The 22,351-nt window shown below is 34.4% G+C and overlaps 4 protein-coding genes across 4 annotated transcripts; 2 read left to right on the forward strand and 2 right to left on the reverse strand.

Annotated features, from left to right (window-relative positions):
- Window positions 1-657, forward strand: LOC128128106 (uncharacterized). The gene is made up of 2 exons (XM_052766927.1): window positions 1-240; window positions 310-657. The coding sequence occupies exons 1-2, from the start codon at window positions 28-30 to the stop codon at window positions 481-483; spliced, it is 387 nt and encodes a 128-aa protein (XP_052622887.1). The 5' UTR covers window positions 1-27; the 3' UTR covers window positions 484-657.
- Window positions 658-920: 263 nt separating this feature from the next.
- Window positions 921-3,313, forward strand: LOC128125881 (uncharacterized). Its single transcript, XM_052766641.1, has 5 exons — window positions 921-1,418; window positions 1,507-1,781; window positions 1,846-2,016; window positions 2,100-2,222; window positions 2,442-3,313. The coding sequence occupies exons 1-5, from the start codon at window positions 1,161-1,163 to the stop codon at window positions 2,464-2,466; spliced, it is 852 nt and encodes a 283-aa protein (XP_052622601.1). The 5' UTR covers window positions 921-1,160; the 3' UTR covers window positions 2,467-3,313.
- Window positions 3,314-5,598: 2,285 nt separating this feature from the next.
- On the reverse strand, window positions 5,599-8,853 carry LOC111893268 (uncharacterized). The gene has a single exon (XM_023889331.2). It carries the CDS (start codon window positions 8,851-8,853, stop codon window positions 5,599-5,601), a length of 3,255 nt encoding a protein of 1,084 aa, XP_023745099.2.
- An 8,737-nt stretch (window positions 8,854-17,590) lies between these two features.
- Window positions 17,591-21,103, reverse strand: LOC111893273 (receptor-like protein EIX2). Its single transcript, XM_023889335.2, has one exon. The coding sequence runs from the start codon at window positions 21,101-21,103 to the stop codon at window positions 17,591-17,593; it is 3,513 nt and encodes a 1,170-aa protein (XP_023745103.1).
- Between the last annotated feature and the right edge of the window lie 1,248 nt (window positions 21,104-22,351).

The raw sequence follows: 22,351 nt of genomic DNA on the forward strand, positions 1-22,351 counted from the left end.
ATAAGTGAGAAAGCGAGGGCGAGTTCGATGCATAATAAGAATCCTGCTCGTGTAGGACCACTTGGTTATAGGGGCAAGAAAGCTGAGTGGGAACAAGAGATGGCATCTGGTCAATTGACACCTCAATTGTATCAGATAAAAAGCGAGCGTTCACTGCATTATGTTTTGGGTAGAAGATCTAAAAATGAGTTGGGGTTGAACATAATACCGCCTACCATACAACCCATAGTGGACAAGCTTGTAAGTAAATTCTTTTATTCATTTATATTCAAGTAATTACTTTCACTGGTTTGCTGATTTTGTTAACAGGTCGATGTCCAGACTCAAATCTCTGAAGGAGATTTGGAGCTCAGTCCAGGAGAGGACTTGTTGACAAAGGTAATAGGACCGGAGCACCCGGGCCGTACCAGGGCTGTTGGTCATGATGTTGGATTGAGAAAAGGGATGCAAGGGACTGATAAAAAAAAAGAGGAAAAAACATGAAAACGAAACTATTGTTAAACTGCAGACAACGATAGATCTGATGGGCTCCCAATTGGCAAAGCTACAAGCACACTTTGACTTACAACAGGGGTCTAGGAACCATGCCCCAGATGATGTAAGCTTAGGGGTTCAACAAAATAATTGTGGCTCGACTCCAACATTAGATGCTTTGGATGCGATCAAGGTAATTGAGTGTATTTGTTTTCCGGTAACATCTAGAAACAATAAAAACTAAACCTGTTAACCTGTTTGTAGAGAAATTATGCTTAGGACTAGGGATGAGCAACAAAACTGAATACTAATGTTTATCTAATTGTTTTTTTTAGTGATAGTATACTTGTTTAACTGATTTAACTAATATTTTTTTCTTGGATGTTAAATATTTTTTTATTCCATATCATTAGAAGTGGTAATGTATTTCTTTGTATATTCTTATAATTGCACAAATTATTTTAATATAATATTTGTGATAGAAAATGCAACATTGTAAGAATTATGTTTTAGACAAAAGACTTTATTTATTTAATTAAAATGTTTTGTTAGAAGGTTTTGAACAATAATAGATATACTTAAAATGGTTAAAAATTTAAATATAGTTATTATATTATTATGCACTTTTTTTGTTTATTATCCTTCAGAGAGCTTTTATTTTTATTATTGTTTTACTATGTGTACAGATGCCTACCCCTTGTGAATTGGTGTTACCCTATGGGGAGTTGGACCAAAAATGTGCCAAGGGATTGGTCTTTCCATATGGGAATGGGTTAATACACACATTGCCTTTAAGAGAAAATCACCTGAAGGTTCTGATAGACGACATCGATAGTAGATATGAAAATTTTCCTGTTCCTGTGATGACAAAAGAAGTTGCTAACCTACAAGGGGCGGTTGGCACTGTAATTCAATGGCCCCGGATTGCAATTATTCCTGCAAACGTATATATGCATTATCCTTTACTTTTTAAGCTACTATGTAAACAACAAATTATAATTGTATTTGATCGTTAAATGAATTAAAATGTAGGAACAAAGAGCGAAGAAACAAATCCCAACCACAAGTTTGGTGCCAACAATTTCAAGGGCTGGTACAAAAAAGAATATACCCAACCAAACATCCAGCAAGGCGAGGCCGATTGAATATCTTCGTGATTGCTTGAAGACCAACCAAGTGGTTAACATTGTAGCCGATTCTGGGATTTTGGAAGTCGGGACATATGATTTTTCGGTTACATGTGAAGAATATTTTCGACTGCTGAGAAAACAAACAATTGATGCTTCCATCATAACTGCTTGGCAATTGTAAGTACATAAAAATTTTGCTATTATTAGTTGACCATAACATTTTTTGTTTTCTTGTTTGTAGGATTCTTCATTCAATGGTTCGGACACGTATGAACAAATGTGCTTTCTTGAACCCTTATAATATTCTAGGAGAGGCATGCCAGAAAAACCCAGAGGGTGTCGTTAGTTATCTTGTTGATTCCATTCGTTTGCACCACGGAAAATTGTTTCTCATTGCACCATATTTGCAAAAGTACAATAATTTCTTATCTTTATTATTATTTTTTTTTTGTTTTTTTTCCTTATTATTTATACTAAATGTTTAAACATTTCTAGTAAGCATTGGGTGCTCTTGGTGATTTCCTTTCGCAATCGTGTTGTCTATATTTTGGATTCTCTTAAGGATCGTATTGAAAAGTCTGCCGACTACCATTACCTGCTCAAAAAACATGTGGACATGTAAGAAATTACTTACGTCAAAGCAATATATAAATCTTTTTATTATTTTGAACACAACACTTGTTTATTTCTTTTAAGGGCTTTCATGAGGTATGAAAAAAACACTTCAACTCCAATTGGCTGGATTTTTGCTGAGGTAATTCATCTTGTTATATACCAAAACAAATAGTTGTAGTTTCATTTGTGTGATTAGTGTTTACTTTTTGCTACAATTTTTAGTGCAACCAACAACTTGGTGGTTTAGAGAGCGGACATTATGTTATGCGCTGGATGTTTGATTTCTTGACGACAAGACAACATGGATTTCCAAGTAAAGTAAGTACTTTTTTAATATTTGTTGATTTTTTTTATTGCAACAAAATATTTGGTTTGTTAATGAATATGTTTAATTTTACATTTAATATAGTCCGGTAGCATTTGGGATGACAAAAGTCCCTTTGAAGAAAAGATGTTGGTTGCAACTGTTGCTATCTGGTCTAGAGAGTTTTTGAATAACTTTATGAATGATGTGGTCCTATAAAAAACATATATGGTTAGTTAATGAATTCCAAAACTTCCTAATTTTGGTTTAATTATTTTTGTTGGAGTTCTTACATTTTTACTTTCATTTGTTTATTTTTCAGGGAATTTAGAAGAAACTCACTACAATTGATTTTTTGGACAATCCCTATGCCAAGTCATGACAAATGTTTTTTTTTTCTTTTTTTATTTGTAATTTTTCATGCAAGTTGTATGATGTATGAAATTACCAAATCCATGATTTCTTTTGCTACTTAGACAATTGTCTTTGTTTGATTATATTTTAATCAATGACTATTATGGTTTATTTAACATTTCCACATAAAAACATTGTTTATTTTTACAGTATGTGTTATAAATTGATAGTTTATAAGTATTGTACTGTTATTTTTATAAAATGATATTAAAAATATATAAGAGTGTTAAAAGGAACCGGTTGCTTATTTAGAAACCAGGTTCTAAACCTATTGTGTAAAAAAGGGTAAAAGTCTATTATGACCCGGTTGTTTGTATGAACCGGTATATATTTTGTTTTCATATGCCCCGGTTATATTGGAGAAAACCGGTTCTAATATTCCTACATAGTTAGCACAGGGAGTGTTATATGACCCGGTTATGTAAAAGCAAACCGGGCTCTATTTGTAATAAAAAGACCCGGTTTAGAACCGGGTCCTATTCCAGATTTCACATAGGACTCGCTAGCATCAAACCCGGTTGCAAAACCGGCTTCTTTAAGCTATTTAACCGGGTCTTTTAGCGCTTTTTGTAGTGGTGGTTGTTCATACATAAATTGGATAACAAAAGAGAATAGATTTAGAATAAGTTAAATGACAAAGTTTAACTCGATACTCAAATCCCACTACAAATTTAGAAGCTTTCTTGTGGGAACTCATCATCACTTTTAAGCAAAACAGATTATCGAATTAAAAAGGAAGCGTGTGATTCATACAACCTTATTAGAGATGGCAAATCTCCATCAGGAGGTGTTCGTATCAATGATTAAGCAACAAATTACCATTCAAATCAGTTTAATCTAAAGCAAAAAATGATAAATTACCAATAAAAAGTAAACATAACCAACGAGGAAGATGATACAACTGATATCTATAATTGTTCATCAACAAAAAGTGATTCAAATAGCATACATCTTTCGTGACAAGAATTCACGATACTGTAGGAGACGGTGGGAAAGATTAAATGATCGGGAAGTATACTTACGAGAGGAGAGATGCTGTGAAGAATTTTGTCCTGTTGTTTTGGGGAAGAGGACCAATCGAGATGTAGAGTCGTGTATACGAGTAATGTTGCCTTCGCAATGACTTGCCGACCTCCTGATATGAGGTAGGGGATAGGGAAAATCGAGGAAAAGATAAGGGTTTTAGGCACCAGATTATAGTCAGGACGATGAGGAGGAATCCCCTGTTAAGGCACAGCCTGATGGTGTGGTAGGTAGTCAAATCGCCGGCCCATTGAGTAAAAAACTTGGTTTGATCTGACGTCGGTACGGTATAGGGTTGGTTCGATGGATCCAAATCTTCATTTCTAATATATAATAAATATGAAATTCAGCTTGATTAGCTGTAAACGAGTCAGGTTTCAATTTAGGACTTTTTTTGTATAAAATGGACGTTGAAAATATTAAGATTTTTTTTAAACATCATTAAAAGTAGGTTGTGCAATCGAGTCATGTTCGGGTTGGCATGTCAAAATATACCAACCCGATCAAACCCAGTTAATTATACATAGGTCACGGATTGATGATATCCTTTCCTTAAATTTTTATAGTGACATGCGAAACAACCCTAGATAAGATCATGTAAATTAAAATTATGAATAAGTATCCTAGTACCATCTTCATTACCACCACTGCTACCACTGCCACCAGTCGCCACTACCACCAGCAACACCATCATCAATGTCATCACCGCCACCATCACCACTACCACCACCGTCACTACCACCCAACATTGTTGTCGCTACCACCGCCACCGTCCCCCACCACCACTGCCACGACTGCCAAATTTCTATTGTTTTTATAATTTATATAGTGTATCTTTACATATAAGTTATAAAACAATGTAAATTTTTGCAGAATAGACCAAAAAAATGTAATTTTGTCATTTTACATGAATTCCAATTGTATTTCCTACAAACCAAACAAAATTTGGAATTAAGTCAAATTCCATGTCATGCCAACCAAACAACATATGGAATTGGATTCAAATTCCTGACAGATTCCTTTTCCAATTCCAGTTCAAATTCCATTAGCAACATTTTATGAACCAAACAGCGCCTAAGTTTTCTTTTCCTAAACAACATTATATGATTAAAAGTAGACCTGACAATCGTGTCGTGATCGAGTTGATGGGTTGCGGGTTAGCGAGTCAAAATATATCAACCCGAACACGACCCATTTAACTATAAAGGTCATGGTTTGGCAGGTTTAGAATATAAACCCATATATGACCTGTCAACCCACATATTTATATAAGTTCACGGGTTGGCAAGTTCCTGTGTCAGATTTGGGTTCATAAGTTATTGGGTCAGATTTGGGTTCATAGGTTCGTGGGCCATATTTGGGTTCGTGGGTCAGATTCCGTAAATAAATTTGATAATTAAACATGAATAAATTCTTGATGCAAACATATCCGAACTTTAGATACTTAAGTCTTAAACATCCAAATGAAAATAAAAAAACATTCATGGAAACATGTTCAAACTAAAACATTAATACAAACATAAATAATTAAAATTCAAACGACGCTAAAACATATTATATAATGACACGTCTCATCGTCAATCATATCTTTGTCTGAGACCTCACTCAAATCCTCTTCATTTTTTCCCCAGGTGTGGGTTATGATATCCATATTCCTTCATTGTGATCTGACCGTAAGTAAGTGGTGTCGTCAACATCATCATTTGAAGATGGAATGTCGATAGAAAATGGGGGTAGTTCATCAAACTGGTCGTACTCTTCCTCGTCCACAACATCATCAACACCAAGTATATGTCGTTTGCTATGCATAACGATGTGCTTTCCCGATTCCTTTGGGTCCTCAACATAGAATACCTGAGTAGCTTGTTTAGCTAGGATGAATGGTTCTGATACATATCCGTTTGTGGAAAGGTCAACAACTGTAAAACCATCATTGTCAACTTTAACACCTCGTTGGTTGTCAACCCATTTGCATTTTAACATAGGTATAATGATGGAATCATATTTCAATTCCCATATTTCCTGAATGACGCCATAGTATGATTCTTTGGCGATCCTCACCCTTGTATCATGACTATCTCCATATACTTCAGTTGACGCTATTACTATTACACCACTATTTTGAAGTGTACTTTTTCCATCTTGTTTATTAGTGTAAAATGTATAACCATTAATGTCATATCCTTGGTAAGTTGCCACAAAATCTTCAGGACCATTCCCTAGATGTACTACAGCTTGATCCACACTGTCGATGCCATAACTTGCTCTCACTTTGTCTTTTAACCATTGTGAGAACGTTTTGTTATGTTCCTTAACCAACCATCTATTGCTCCTACCGCGATTTGACAATTCCAGTGTTCTTTTGTGCTCATTTATAAATGGAGCAATGATTGTCATATGTTGTAGGACTGTAAAATGTGCAAGTTGTAAGTCTTCTCGATTTGGAATGATCTTTTTCAGTCCAATAGTCCCACTCCCTACAAGTCTACCCTCATGTCGAGATTTTGGAATGCCAATGCTATCAACACCTTGTAAATAGTCAGTACAATATTCAATTACCTCCTCTGTTGCATATCCTTCAACAATACTACCCTCTGGTCGATGTCTATTCCTTACATACCCTTTTAAGACGCCCATATATCTCTCAAATGGATACATGTATCGTAAGTATACTGGCCCACAATACTTTATCTCTCTAACAATATGAGATGTTAGATGAACCATGACATCAAAAAATGAAGGTGGGAAATACATCTCGAGTTGGCATAATGTCAAGATAATATCACTTCCCCATGAATCTAATACCTCGGGATCAATAACTTTAGAATGAATCATGTTGAAAAACAAGCATAGCTTTGTGATTGTGTGTCGAATTCGGTCCGGTAGTATTCCACGAATTGCAATGGGAATCATATGTGCCATTAAAACATGACAATCATGGGACTTCATACCAAATAGTTTTAGTTCTTTCATTGACACTAACTTCTTAATGTTAGCAGAATAGCCTGATGGAACCTTTACACCATGTAAGCACTTACAAAATTTTGTTTTCTCATCCTTTGACATGGTATAACAAGCTACTGGCAGATACGTACGCTTTCCAGGATTCCTAATAGGAGCAAGCTCGGGGCGAATTCCCATTTCAACCATGTCTTCTCGAACATTAATCCCGTCTTTTGACTTTCCTTTAATGTTCAACAATAAGGCTATCAGGCTTTCACAAACATTTTTTTCAATATGCATAACGTCAAGACAATGGCGAACCTGCAAGTGCTTCCAATATGGTAACTCCCAAAATATAGATCTTTTCTTCCAAATAACTTTAGGAGGAATTGTACCTGTACGTTTACGTTTACGTTTTCCTTTACCATTACCTTTGAATTTTCCAAATGTCACGTTTAGATTTTCAACACGAGAAAATACAGTTTCTCCTCGTAATGGTTTCCTTGCTGTCCTCTCCTCAGTTTTACCATTGAACACCTTTTTTTTCTTGCGATATGGGTGATTTTTTGGAAGATATCTTCGATGATCCATATATACATTTTTCTTGCAATTTGTCAACCATAACGATTGTGTATCATCTTCACAAATTGGACATGCATTTGCTCCTTTTGTGCTGTATCCAGACAAATTCCCATATGCTGGAAAATCATTTATGGTGCAATAAATCATGGCCCGAAGTTGGAAATTTTCCCCACTATATGCATCATACACTTCGACACCCGGACTCCATAATTTTTTCATGTCCTCAATTAATGGAGCTAAATAAACATCGATATCATTTCCCGGCTGTTTTGGACCTTGAATTAGTAATGACATCATGATGTATCTTCTTTTCATGCATAACCAAGGTGGGAGATTGTAGATACAAAGAAGAACCGGCCATGTACTATGACGACTGCTTAGGCTTCCAAATGGATTAATTCCATCAGAACTAAGTCCGAACCTAATATTTCTAATTTCTCGACCAAATTCTTTAAAATTGGAATTAATATTTCTCCATTGAGGGGAATCAGCCACATGTCTTATTTTTTCGTCTATTTTACGATCAGCATGCCATCGTATTAATTTTGCATCTTTGGCGTTTGCAAATAACCGCTTCAATCTAGGCACAATAGGCAAATACCACAATACTTTAGCAGGTGGACCTTTCTTTTTCACATCATTGGTTTCTTCTGTATGATTATTCTTCTTATACCGTGATGTACCGCATGTGATACACTTATCTAGATCTGCATACTGGTTTCTGTATAACATACAGTCATTTGGACATGCATGTATTCTTTCGATTTCCATTCCCATTGGGCACATTAGTTTTTTTGCTTGATATGTTGAAATAGGTAACTCGTTATCTTCAGGAAGCATATCATTCAAAAGCTTTAGAAGATTTGTGAAACTTGTATCACTCCAACTATTGTTTGCTTTTAGGTTAAATAGTTTCAAAATAGCAGATAATTTGGTATACTTCATACACCCGGTATACAACGGTTTTTCTGAGTCATCAAATAATTGTTGAAAATTTTCATAATCCTTTTCAGCGACATTGTCCTCCCAATCATGTAACATTCCAGATAAGTCATCGTACTTGTCATTGTTTGAATCATTATTATCATTATTAAACTTTGAAACAACCTCATTATCATTAACCAATGTCTCTCCATGTCGTGACCAACATATATAATCTCTCATAAACCCACGAATTATTAAATGTTCCTGTACTTTAGCAGAATCAGTGTACATATGACAGTTCTGACAATCTACACAAGGACACCATATGTAGCTTTCTCCTTTATTCACCCGATGTTCCTCTGCAGCTTTAAGAAAACCACCCAGACATGCCAAATATTCATCACATGAACGTTTAATTCTATACATCCAATAACTACGATCCATCTGTTATCACATCAACCATATATTAATAACATGCATGTAGGACTAAGAATACATCTAAAGGCATTTGTAATTTACCTAATACAAATTTAATCTTACGAAAATATGACCGAGTGTTTGAAAGTAATAAAAATACCTTATCCTCACTCGATAGACAAGATGAGTAATGTATTATTTGATGATTCAATAAGCTTCAACAAATATTCCTGCAATATTCAAACACACAGAAAATCAAGTCATATAACGAATTACGTAATAAAATAATTTATTGTTATTATTATTATTAATCCATTGTTATTTTGATTGGGTTTTAATACTAAAACAAATCATATTATTTGTTATATGAGTAATTAAAAATAGTTTATCTAATTGATATATATTAAACAGAAACGTATATAAATAACTTTTTTATAACATCAAATATTATAGAAAAAACTAATTTAGTGGAAGGCGGGACTTTCTTTATTTTTCCCGCCAAAGGCCTCTTTCACCTTCTACTTCTACCCTATCAATGACTGCATCGTGTCTTTCATACTCTACCACATCCACATATCAAAACCTCCGAAACATAATCTCATAAGGCGATCTTTTACCAATCAGTTGATTCCTTCTTTCAATCTGCCATATTCTGTATCTTGTGCCCCCAAAAGCCCAACTAGATATCTATGTTTCATAACCATTACTATCCCTGAATGTGAGTCGCCCCTGCAACCTTTCACCATATAACCCCAAAAGGCTCTAGAGATAGGTTTGACAGCTTGCTGCTCTCTTGTTATTTTTCAGATTAGCATTTGAATACAAGTATTAAATTTCACTTATATTTGTTTCTTTATGTCTTATTTTTCGTACAGGGTTATTCCAGGTTTCATAGAAGAAACAGGAAAAAAAGAAGAAATCGATGTCACCACTTAAGGTTTAAGGTGTTTCTATTGTCTTTACTAGTTACCATTTGCTATGACTTTTAAATTTACATTATCTGTTTAAAAGTACCAAATACATTTTAATTTTACAATAAAATATAATAAAAAAGAATCGAAAAAGGAAACTAAATTCTAAAGTGTTTTATTACTGAAGGACCATAACTCTTATCTTTGAACCCATTTATTTAGATTGCCAAAATAGATACTGGTGTGATGCACTGCAATTTGTAGTTTATAAAAGCTAAACCAGAGTAAACACTATGGTCAGATTAGAGGTACATACTTGGACTTAATAAAGAAGAACACATGTGCTGTAGCTAATAGTTTCCATCCCAGTCGTATGTGATCTTTTGATTTTCTGCATGTATAAGAAAAAAATAAACTTATGAAAATATTTTCTCGTTTAACCTATTGGAATAGTAAAGAATTGTAAATCAATTAAAACTACATTTGATTAGCATTGGAGATACATACCAAGCAGCTTCTAGCTTCCTTCTCTTGATTTTTTTCCCGTGTATGCTTTGTGTGTGTTATGGGAGGAATAAATAGGAATGAACAACATAATCTTAGGAATTAGTGGTAATTATCCTCCCAAATAGTTGCATCAATATCTGTTAAGTTTTAAAATTAAAAGTTTGTTTATGATTGGTTATGTTTTTAGTTTTATATATAATTTATTTTAGTGATAGTCTTCTGTGTTTTTGGTAGAACAGCTTATTCTATGATATGCTAAAACTGTAATATATTTTTTCTTGATAATCTTCCGATCTGTTTTTTTATTTTGTTATAATTTTTTTGTGTGTGTGTGTATCTTCATGAGATTTATCAGCTTTATAATTTAAATATATGATTTTTATTATAATATTAGTTGTCCTTTTAAAAAGTGAAGGCTAATTGATAACGTTAAGATTAATTTTGCTTTATCATTTTCCCTCACACATCGGTACCCATATCATGCTATGATAAATGCTATTAACCCTCTTATATTCTTCTCCAACTTGATAGTAACATCACAACTTTTTTTACCTCTGTTAATTATAAGCATCATATCTAACTGTTTCAATAAAATGTTTGTATGCATATCTGTGAGTGAACAATAGAGCTTGTCAGACAAGGAGTTCCTTTGCCAGTGTGGTGTAATTCGTGATTCTGGTGCTGTATATTGTGAATTAAATCTTGATTTTGCTTTATTAGCATATTCCATTTTGGTAGGACATAAAAGGTTAACAAGTATTGATGATGTATTTTTTAAGTAAGAACTAAGGAGTGTTTACTGATCCAAATCTACATCAATGTTACCTCTGATTTTAACAACATAAAAGGTCACCAATTTGTTTTGACTTTTAAAGTTCATATGATTTATAATTTTACTTCATATTCCTATAAAGTTTCAAATTCATAATCTTTAATCAATTGATGACAACTAAATTAGTGCAAATTTACAATCACTTTCACATTTCATATTGAATAACTTGTTTTACTTTACAAAGTATGTGGAAGATAGCTATGATATTCGGTCCTTAGGCCTGTTTCAAGAACATGTAATCTCCAAAATAGTCTTTGATTAGCTTTATTAATTGTTTAAAAAATAGGAATCAATGGTGCACCATATCTATAATGACCTACTAGACAATCTTAAACAAGATCCTATAAATTAGAAATAAGTATCTTAGTTTAAACAAATAACTAAACAACCGGATAATAATCCTTATTCAAATAAAAGGCTCGTTAGATAGACCTGGCCAAACAGTCCAAGCTTATCATTGGGTTAATATAATCATAGTCCTTCAGCATGATCTGACTGTAAGTGAGTGGTGTCGTCAACATCATCTTCTCGAAGACTAAATCCGTCTTTTGACTTTCCCTTGATGTTCAACATTAAGGCTATCAAGGTTTCACAAACACTTTTTTCGATATGCATAACGTCCACACAATGGTGAGCCTGCAAGTTTTTATAGTCTGAACGTTTATTTCCATGTTTCCAGTAACTAAGATCCATCTGTAATTACATAAAAAAATATTATGATTCAATAAGTCTCAACAAATATTCCTGTGATATTCATTGTCTGGAACACTGTCTTAGATTTTCAATTCTACTTAAATATAACGAAATTTTATGTTCTTATCTGGAAGTTACCTTTGAATGTGTGTGCCAAAGATTAAAGGGAAAGGATTAATGTTATCTATAATTCCAGGGGATATTTGGAAGGCTGCAGCAAGACTAGAGATAGCTTTGGTTGTTGAGGAAGCTGAACCTTTGCAATGGTCTATGCCGTTCACAGCTTCTGACTCTGCTCAACTTTTATGTAAGTTTTCAAATGTGAAAATCTGAGGCTGACCACACACCTCAACTGTTAAAAAAAATTCTAAATTAAACATATGATTAAATTAACACACTACAAGTCTACAATAAGATTAAAGATACATACTCAAACTTAATGAAGAAGAATAGAAGAATACATGTGCTGTATCATACGATTTTCATCTCCTTCATACAAGATTTATGGATTCTCTGCACGTGTAATTTTACTTGACTTTCTCTCTATGCTAATGGATGAATAACTTCAACTTTTTTCATATGGTTTCTCTGTTTTTATGTGTGCGTCAATGGAAGAAAATATAGCAATTAAGTAGATAATCATTGGAATCAATGGTCATTATCTTTCAGTCCATGCTTTTATCAATATCTTTTGAACTTTAAAATTTAAAGTTTTATCCATGAACGGTTAAGTATTTGAGTAATATATATCTTATCAGTTTTTTTTTTCAGAGTCCATGAATTTTAACGTGATAAGGATATTAAATAGTGAAATATGCAGGCATCATCTATCCGGTGTTCTTTGGAGCTGCTGGCATACTTTTTTGATCTTCTCTGGTTCTATTTGTGCTCCTTGTTATTTGCTTTCTACATGTTGGTGGGGTTTTTTTTGGTTTATTGACCATTTTGCCCCTGATTGGCATTTTTTGGTGTGGTGCTTGTTGACTGAAGTTTTCTGCCTCTATTCATCCGTTTGCTTTTGTCCTGGTTTGCAGTGCTCTCTATTGGTTGCTAGTGGGATAAATCTTTGCTATTTGGACCTTTTTACCCTTGTGGGGTGTTTTCATATTGCTTTTAGTTCTCTGTTTGTTTGTTTAGCTTAGCTTTTGTTTCTTTGGCTCTTCTTGTTGCTTAATACTGGACTTTGTTCCAACTTCCTCTTGTGTGTGCTTAATAAAGTCATAGTTGTTCAAAACAAAAAAAGTCATTAAGCCACATTTGCATTTGCTAGATGAAGTAAAAAGGCCTTGCTAAATGAAGTAAAAACACGTGCCTGTTGAAAACGGGTCATATGACTTCCTAGTGTGACTTGTTTTGAAAGTATGTTTAAGACTCATCCTATTTAAAGAACTAAAGGTGAAAGTTTGTCTTTGATTTTACCTGATGGTTTTCTTGACGAGTTAAACATTTTAACTAAGCAATATATAATCTTACATCCGATTTCAACTGCATACAAATTTCTAATTTGATTATTGAATTTCTGCCAATTACTGCACATATTTGACTTGATTCTTGAAGTACAAATTGAAGAGTAGTTTCAAGAATCAAATTTCAAGTGCCAACTCAAGAATGAACTGAAGATGGATGCTGCGAAGAATCCTAATAAGCTGTTAGGAAATAAAAGAATTGATTAAAAACCGTTATTGCAAATCTGGTTATTATTGATGTAATTACTTGTTATAATTTTATTGCATGTTATCTGTTTTATAGGTACTGTTAAGTAAATAATTGAAACTTTAAGAATGAGATTTTTGGATCCCAAGAGTCTTGTTGTTTACCTGTTAATATTATTGACTATTGTATATTGTTTGTAGTTTTTATTTAAATGATTTTAAATGTAAGTCTTCCCACTATTGTTTTGTTGAAATAAATTTTAATAGTAATCTTGTATACTTTAATGTAAAAAACTTTATTGTGTTGGAAACTAATAATGGTTTAGGTTAAGTGGCAGTGTACTATTGTGTATTTTAAATCGGTTTATGTATATACAATACTTACAGAGTTTGTTGAAAAAATGAGAATGTTATTTTCAATTTGTAATTACATAGAGATTATTAAATATGGCGCCATGTCCCCAGTGCTATGATTTGGAAATAAACACATCAAAAAAATGGGGGTTGGCGAAATAGAGTTTGGTTTTAGAAAAATTGGATCCTTTAGTCATCTTATAAACCACTTTTTGTACCCATAAAACACGTTTGTATTAGAAAACCGGGTTATACAACCTTATAGCTAAAAGACCCGGTTATGTCAATATAAACCGGGTTTTTTAAATCTAGCATAAAGCCCGCTTGTTCGCTTTAAGCCGGGTCATATTACACTTCCCACTATAAAACCCGGTTTTTATATAATATAACCCGGTTTTTTATAAAACCGGGTCCTGTAAAGTGGGTTCTATGTGGCTTTTTGTAGTAGTGTTGAGGCTTTACGTGTAAAATGGACATTAGGAGGCCAGATCTATGGTTTTGATGTGTTAAGACCCATTTAAATCAACTATATAGTAATGGTCAAGGATGGACTCGACGAGTCATTCTTAGGACTCGGTGAGTCGGGGTGTAATGACCGCTAAGTCCCTTCTGTCGAAGGACCAGATGATACTATGGAAGGTCCCTCAGTTGTTTAAGCTCTTAAGGGACTTGGGAATCATGGGACTCGACGAGTGTTAGAACAAACTCGACGATTCCAAGGCAATCTCCCAATCTTTGAAGATGGACTCGACGAGTTCAAGGAAGAACTCGGCGAGTTAGATGAAGATTGATTGAAGTGTTGTTGAAGGTGAACTCATCATGCTCTTGCTAAACTCGACGAGTGGGGACATGTTTGTAGTATTTTGTGGACGAAGGGACTCGATGAGGTGGCAGACCAACTCGGCGAGTCTGGTCGACCAAAAGATGACTTGACCAGGGTTTTACTTTGACTTTGCCTTTGACCTAGATTCAATTTGAACCTTATAGGGGTTGTGAGTACAAGTTGATAACTTAGAGGGATTGTTGTGTAGAGATTGAGGAGTCGAGAAGAGCCGACTTTCACACTGAGGATAGTGCCGACACTACACAACATGGAGGTGAGTTTCCTTCTAGTAGGGATGGGTTTACGGCCACAATGCCGACCCACTAGCAAGGGTGCAGTGTAGATGGTTGTCTTTGTGATAATCATCTAGGATTGATGTGTGATATGATTACTATGCTTGATATGATCATTGTATTTGATATGCTTGTTGTAATTGATATGTATTAGTAATACCAGGGGTGGAATAGTCCCCAGATACCGGTTGAAAGATACCGAATGGGAGGGTAGCTCCCGGTTATCGTATGAAAGATACCGAAGGGGAGGGTAGTTCCCAATTACCGGCTGAAAGATACAGAATGGGAGGGTAGTTCCCATTGAAAGATACCGACGATTATGTATTATTTGGTATGGGTATGATGGGGGAACTCACTAAGCTTTGTGCTTACAGTTTCAGTTTTTGTTTCAGGTACTTCTTCGTCTAAGGGAAAGGAGCCGGCGGTGTAGCAGCGCATCACACACACTAATGTGGATTCCGCGTGGAGATTTCTGGCATTGTACTCTGATTTTTATTACTTTTGATGATATGATTTTCAGACACGTTTTTATGATTTTTATAAATTGATATGACATTGGCAATGTTTGGTAAACTATGTTATGAATCTCGTAATTAAAAAAAAAAAATGAAATTTTTGGCATTGAAAATTGAGATGTTATAGTAGAAGTCATAAAATTATTTATGTAGCTTTCTAGAGATCATAAGTTTAATTTTGCATATTGTTTCTATTTTTAGGTCATCATTAAGAAGTCGGTGTTGGAAGAAGAAACGGGAATTCTAGCATGAATAAATTATTGAATGGGCTTTTGAATACTTTTGAACAATTGTACTTTATATGAATGTTTTTATATTTTCAATTTTATTTGGATGTTAACGACTTTATGACTCTGTTAAAAAGCTCTTTTGGATGTTAATGATTTTAATCATTTTATGACTTTCTGTTGAAAACAAACTTTATTTTTTTAAAATGTGTTGCTTATTTATTAAACGGATTATACGTGTTAGGTTCGACTCATTGACCTGTGAACCCACAAACTCATATACTTAAACAAGTTACCCGCCAACCCGCCAACCCATATATTATATGGGTGGGGTTGAGTTAATGTTTTCTAACCCGCCAACCCGAATCTGATTGCTAGGCCTAAACCCGATAACCTCAAATCCGTCGGTAACGGCCATCTTCGACGGAATACTGACATCTTTGTCCATCAGAAGTTATCCCTTTTTCTAGTTGTGCGCCGTACGAGAAAATTAGTGGTCAGAATCCTAGGTTTATTTGTGTTATTTACTCAACCGAAACCAAAGTGAGTTCATGTATCTTAGCATTGAGTAGATTTCAATAATTTATATTCAGCACATGTGAAAGACCATGATGTTGCAGTTTTTTTTTGTTCCAAGTGGATATACAAAAACAAGACAAGCTAGAAGAGAATGTAATGAAAACAATAAAGCAAGGCTAGTTAGGAACCGGTTATGAAAGATTCTTTGCTTTGTTGTGAAATCAGCCTAAAATTAAGAGTAAATTACTGAAATCGTCCCTGTGGTTTGGTTAGAATTGCACGTTTGATCCCTAACTTTTTTTTTTCCACTCGGATCGTCCCTATGGTTTGATTTTGTTGCGTTTTTCGTCCCTGTGGTTTATTCTGTTGCATTTTTCGTCCCTTATATACATAAAGTTAGGGACCAAACATGCAACTTTTACCAAACCATAGGGACGAAAAACGCAACAAAAGCAAACCACATGGACGATCCGAGTGCAAAAAAAAAAAGTTAGGGACCAAACGTATAATTTTGACCGAACCACAGGGACGATTTCAGTAATTTACTCTAAAATTTCTGATTCAATACCCAACACATTTTTCTTTTTCCATTCAAGGCAGGATCTCCGAATCAAAACCAAGTCATAAACTGCAAGAAAATTTTTAATGTGATACTGATGTTTAACGAACTACCAAGTGGTTCTTTGAGAAGTAATGTAAAGCTTCAGCTCTTACTTTTTTCATATAGAATATACATATGTCGGTTTTGAAACACCAGCCAAGCACAAAATCATATGCTTTCTGTCTATGCTAGGGTGCTTTCATTTTTTATATATTGATTGATTTCAAATACTGATGTATCTCATGATGCTGGTGTTCTAACTGGATAACTTCTTGTATTATATATGTCTTCTCTTTACCGAATCATTGTTTTACAGCTTCAGCTGAATCAACCCATTCCCTACTGAGACAAATTGGACTTATGCGTTTAGATGTTCTTCAAAAGCTACTTCTTCCCTCCTAAAAGTCATCCATTTCCAAACTCCCACCTGTTAGTATCAGTCTCTGATATTTCACAAATCAAACTACATGCACCACTAAAAAAGAATGTGCAAGCAATTATTCATTCAACATATTGTCATTATTCATTCAACATCAATCTTACACGGACATACACAAACCAAACTGAGCTAACCAAAATATGCATTGATACATTGCCAAAGAGCATACACCCAATTGAAATCAAGGAAACCAGTACAATGATACAAGTAAATAAGCGGATTACAATAAAGATAGAACATCTGGATTGAAAATTGGAAGACAAATAAGAAAAATAGAAACATACAAAAAAACAAAAGATGAGATTTTACATTTAAACAACATTTATATTACAAATGTCATACAATGATACAAATATAACATTCAAATACTAGTTGATAATTACTTGCATCCAAAGGATCTACGCAGCTTCTCTTCTTCTCTTTATCTTGGAAACTCTTACCACAACTGCAACATATATCTTCTCTATGGTCTCCTCAGCAAACATAAAAAGCTTCCTTCTCCACTGCTTCTTGAACAACAAAACTCCAATAATACCCCAGAATCCTGTCACAAAACCACTCATTATGTCCGCATAAAACCACACCTTCATCCGCTCATCACCTTCTTCATATCTCTTCTTGATTGATGTCATCGAATCTTCATGATTAGAGCAATTGTTTGGCAATGGAGCTCCACATAGATCTTTGTTCCCAGCATATATTGATGGATCCGTAAAGGTCTGCAACTGATTTCCTGTTGGAATTGGTCCCGACAAGTTGTTGTGTGACAAATTCAAATGGCTCAAAAAGTTCAAAGCTGCCATGCTTGGAGGGATCGTTCCAATCAACTTGTTGTTTGAGAAATCGAGAGATTCTAATTTCCTCATGTTTCCAATGCTGTCTGGAATACGCCCACTGAGATGATTATTAGACAAATTGAGACCCATCAACATAGAAAGTGCAGTTAGCTCCAACGGTATTTCTCCAACAAGTTTATTGCTTGAGAGGTCCATGTTAAAAACTATAGTCCAACTCCTTCCATATTCAAGGTCAACACCTTTCATGACCTGAATCACCTTCTCATCATAACGGAGTTCATTATCAGGTGGTTGCATACTGCTGACCATTGCATTCAACTGTCTAAAACAATGAGGGATGGTTCCCATTAAGTTGTTTTGTGCAACGTCCAAAATTTGAAGATTTGAATTTCTACACAAAGAACTAGAAATTCTTCCTGTAAAATTATTGTTGTGTAGCCTAAGGACCATCAAAAACCTAAGTTCTCCAATACATTCAGGTATGTATCCAGAAAGCTTATTATCACCCAAATCTAAGACCCTTAATTCTCGTAAATTCCCCAATTCTCGAGGAAGTTCACCAATAAAGTTATTGTTGTTCAAACCTAACCACATTAATGATGAAGAAATGAGAGCTATAGAACCTGGGATGACGCCAGACAACTCATTTGAACTAAATCTCATGAAATACAAGTTTTTCAGATTCCCGAGACACTTGGGAATTTTGCCCGATAATCTATTCCCTGAAAGATCAAGAAGTTGTAAATATGTCCATCTGCACAATGACCTTGGAATTGACTCGTTGAAAAGGTTATATTCCATATATAATGCTTTCAAAGGTCCATCATACCCTAACTCATTAAAATCCCCCCCATTAGGAAGGTTTGTCAAAGGTCCGTTGAGTTTGTTGTGAGAGAGATCTAAGAAAGAAATGATGGGCATCCTCCGCAACCATGTGGGTAGAGGTCCCGAAATTGTAGCATTGGAGAGCACTAACCAGTTGAGATTCCTTTGATTTCGAAGCCACTGTGGAAATCCATTTGCAATATTGCAAGAACTAAGATTAAGATATATTAATCCGAATGGAGGTATCCACTCATGTGAAACATTGAATATCAACATAGTGTTAAAAGAAGTATCCAGGTGCTTCAGCTTCGAAAGATTGGAAAAATGGGCTTCAAAAACTACTCCTTCTAAACAATTGTTGGAGATATCTAGAAAATTGAGTTTGGCAAGTTGTCCAACAGAAACTGGAATGGTTCCATTTAGCAAATTTGAAGACAATGAAATAAATTGTAATGATAGAAGCCTTCCTATAGATGTTGGGATGGGACCTGTTAACCGATTGAATTTCATATTCAAATCTGTTAAAGCTGTTAATTTTCCAAGTGACTCTGGAATCGAACCATTCAATTGATTAAAAGAAATGTCAATTTTGGAAAGTTTCACAGGGAATGTAGGAATGGGGCCCGTTAACTGATTGAATGCTAGATTCATTTGTGTTAAAAATGTTAATTTTCCAAAAGAATCTGGAATTGAACCATTCAATTTATTGAAAGAAAGGGCAAGTTTTACAAGTTTCCCACAGAATCTTGGAATGGAGCCTGTTAACTGATTGGATTCTAGATTTAAATCTGTTAACGCAGTTAATTTTTCAAAGGATTCTGGAATCGAATCATTCAATTGGTTAAAAGAAAGGTCAAGTTTGGAAAGTTTACCAAGGAATATCGGAATGGAGCCGGTTAAATGGTTATCAGATAGATCTAACACTTCTAAAAATCTTAATCCTCCAAGAGATTCAGGGATTGAACCTGTTAATTCACTGACTGAAAGATCTATGTCTCTTAAATTGGCAAATCTTCCAAGTGGTTCTGGAATTGTACCATTTAAACTCCCATGTAAATCCAACCTCTCCAAAGCATATTGGGCACATTCTGATATGTTCATTAGTGATTCGATCATTTCTATTTCAAAATGATTGAATGATGCACTCAATTGTTTCAGGTGACACCATCTCCAGATTCCAAGATGCTCAATCTTCTTAAAACTGTTAGCAGAAAGATCAAGCTCTAGAAGACTAGGCATAATTGGAACCGATGAATATATAATGTTCCCCGAAAGGTCAAGGACTCTTAGGGAACTCATGTTTGTTAAAACAGACGGAGATATGCTGTCAATTCGATTCATGCTAAGATCCAGGTGTTGGATATTAGAATGTGTACTGGAATTAAGATGAGGTGAAGAAAGAAACGTCTTATCGAGCCTACACTGTGACAATAACAGCACTGATAAAGAAGGGTTTGTGTTTAGCAAGTTTCCAAAGTTCCACGCCAAACTTGGATAAAAGTGAGAAAGATCCAGGAATGTTAGAGATGTCAAATTTTGCAAAAAGCCAGGGAGTGGACCTATGAAATAATTGAAGCCAAGATCCAAGTATTTGATGCTAGGAAGTATTCCAGTCGAATTAAGAAAGGGTCCAAGATCAGTGTTGGAAAGTTTACATCCCCACAAGTTTAACTCTTTTAGCAAAGGGTTAGTGTAAAGAATGTCCCAGTTTTGTGCTCCCCCAAGATCGACTAAACTCAAAACGAGATGCTCGAGTGACAAAAGGCCAAGAGTCCATGCCATGTCATCTGCCATCAGCTCTTCATTTACACTGAGATCAAGAACTTTCAAATTAGAAAGATTCCCAAGGTGAGAAGGAATAATACCTTGAAAACCAGAATGAGAGAGATTGAGGTAGCTCAGCAGTTTGAAGGATCCAATGAACTTTGGGATCCGGCTTCCTCTAAAATCATTCCCACTCAAGTCCAAATATTTTAGATTCCTCAGTTGTGCCAAAGAAGAGTTCACCTCATTACCAACTAAAAAGCCTCCTCTGAGATGAAGGCTTTCAACGGTTCTAGTAAGATTGTCACACTGGATTCCTTCCCACAAGCAACAGTCATTGCCAACCCATGATGACAACATTCCAGAAGGGTCTTTGACATGGTGTTTGAAGTTGAGAAGAGCAAGTTTCTCTTGCTGGGAGCAAAAGACACTCATATCCCCAACACCAAAACAAGTATATGTGGTTGCAACCAAAAAAACATATATGAAAATGAGAAGCAGCCCGAAATTCATTGGATTCCCCATTATCAACCCCAACTAAGCTTAATCTATAAAAAGATTGAGATGGATAGATGAGTTGTTATAATGAAGCAACTAGTTTATTTACAAATTAATAAATCAGGAGCAATTTATTGCCATGGAAGAGTTGGAAGTCAATGGTGGAAGGGATGAAAGTTAGTGGATATGTATAAGTTGATGGGTTTTCATATTTGGTGATGTACTATTCATTGCACTAAAATCACTTTTTTTATTTTATTAAAAGAATATTATTTTAAGTGGTTTGTTTATTTTTATAATTATTATATTATAACTTATAATATTAAAATACGTTTTTAGAGAGTAGTTGGAGATAAAAAGAGTTTAGTATAAATTTTACATAGAAATGGTGCAATGTTTTAGTGTTAGGGTGGTTATAGTTATAATTCCATTCTGAATCCTCCCACTAAAATACAATGATAGTTAGTGGATATGTATAGTTGGTGAGTTTTCATGATAATGTTTTGAGAATTTCAAAAACCAAGAAATCAAAAGAACATCAAGTATAGAGTTGGTGGGTATAATGGGTAATCATTATCAGAAAATAAAGAAGGGCACTTAAGACATTTAACATATATACATTATATAACCTTTGACGTATTTTATAAATAAAAGGATGGATTATACCATTCCATATCCTAACAATCAAACAGATGATTAAGGAGTATTTTTGAAAAAGAAAATATGCTTCCAATATTTTTTTGTTGTAAAAAATGGTGTTCAATTGGAGATGAATCACTATTTGCATCACCTTTTTGGTGTGAAAAATGATTTTAGGGTTGGAGATGTTATAAATTACATGCAATATTCATTTCCTTATTTGTTAATTTTTATTTTATTAAACTGTGGTACATACAAGACATTGTGTTTCTTAAGTCACAAGGTTTACACAAAGCGTAGTATCCACTTGAGATAGTGAAAATTAGACAAAGCTCACCCGTCATATGGTTAGGAGGATAACGTTGGTTGACTTGGATAGTTTGTCTTATAAATCTGGAACTCATGCATACGAAATGACCTAAAGAAAAAAAGTAATAAAGTAAAGAGCCAGGTTAGTCATGACATAATATAATATGAAAAATCTTAAAACACATAATAAAAAAGGGGATGAACAAGAAAAAAACTTAAAACTAAAAAACAGAGAAAGCGTCATAACCTAAGTAATAATGAATATAGGAATGTTTTTTGATGTTGCCTAGTTGAGCCAATCTTAATATAATTATAAACAAGAACCTA

The sequence above is a fragment of the Lactuca sativa genome, chromosome 8, assembly GCF_002870075.4.
Source record: "Lactuca sativa cultivar Salinas chromosome 8, Lsat_Salinas_v11, whole genome shotgun sequence".
Taxonomy (NCBI): Eukaryota; Viridiplantae; Streptophyta; class Magnoliopsida; order Asterales; family Asteraceae; genus Lactuca; species Lactuca sativa.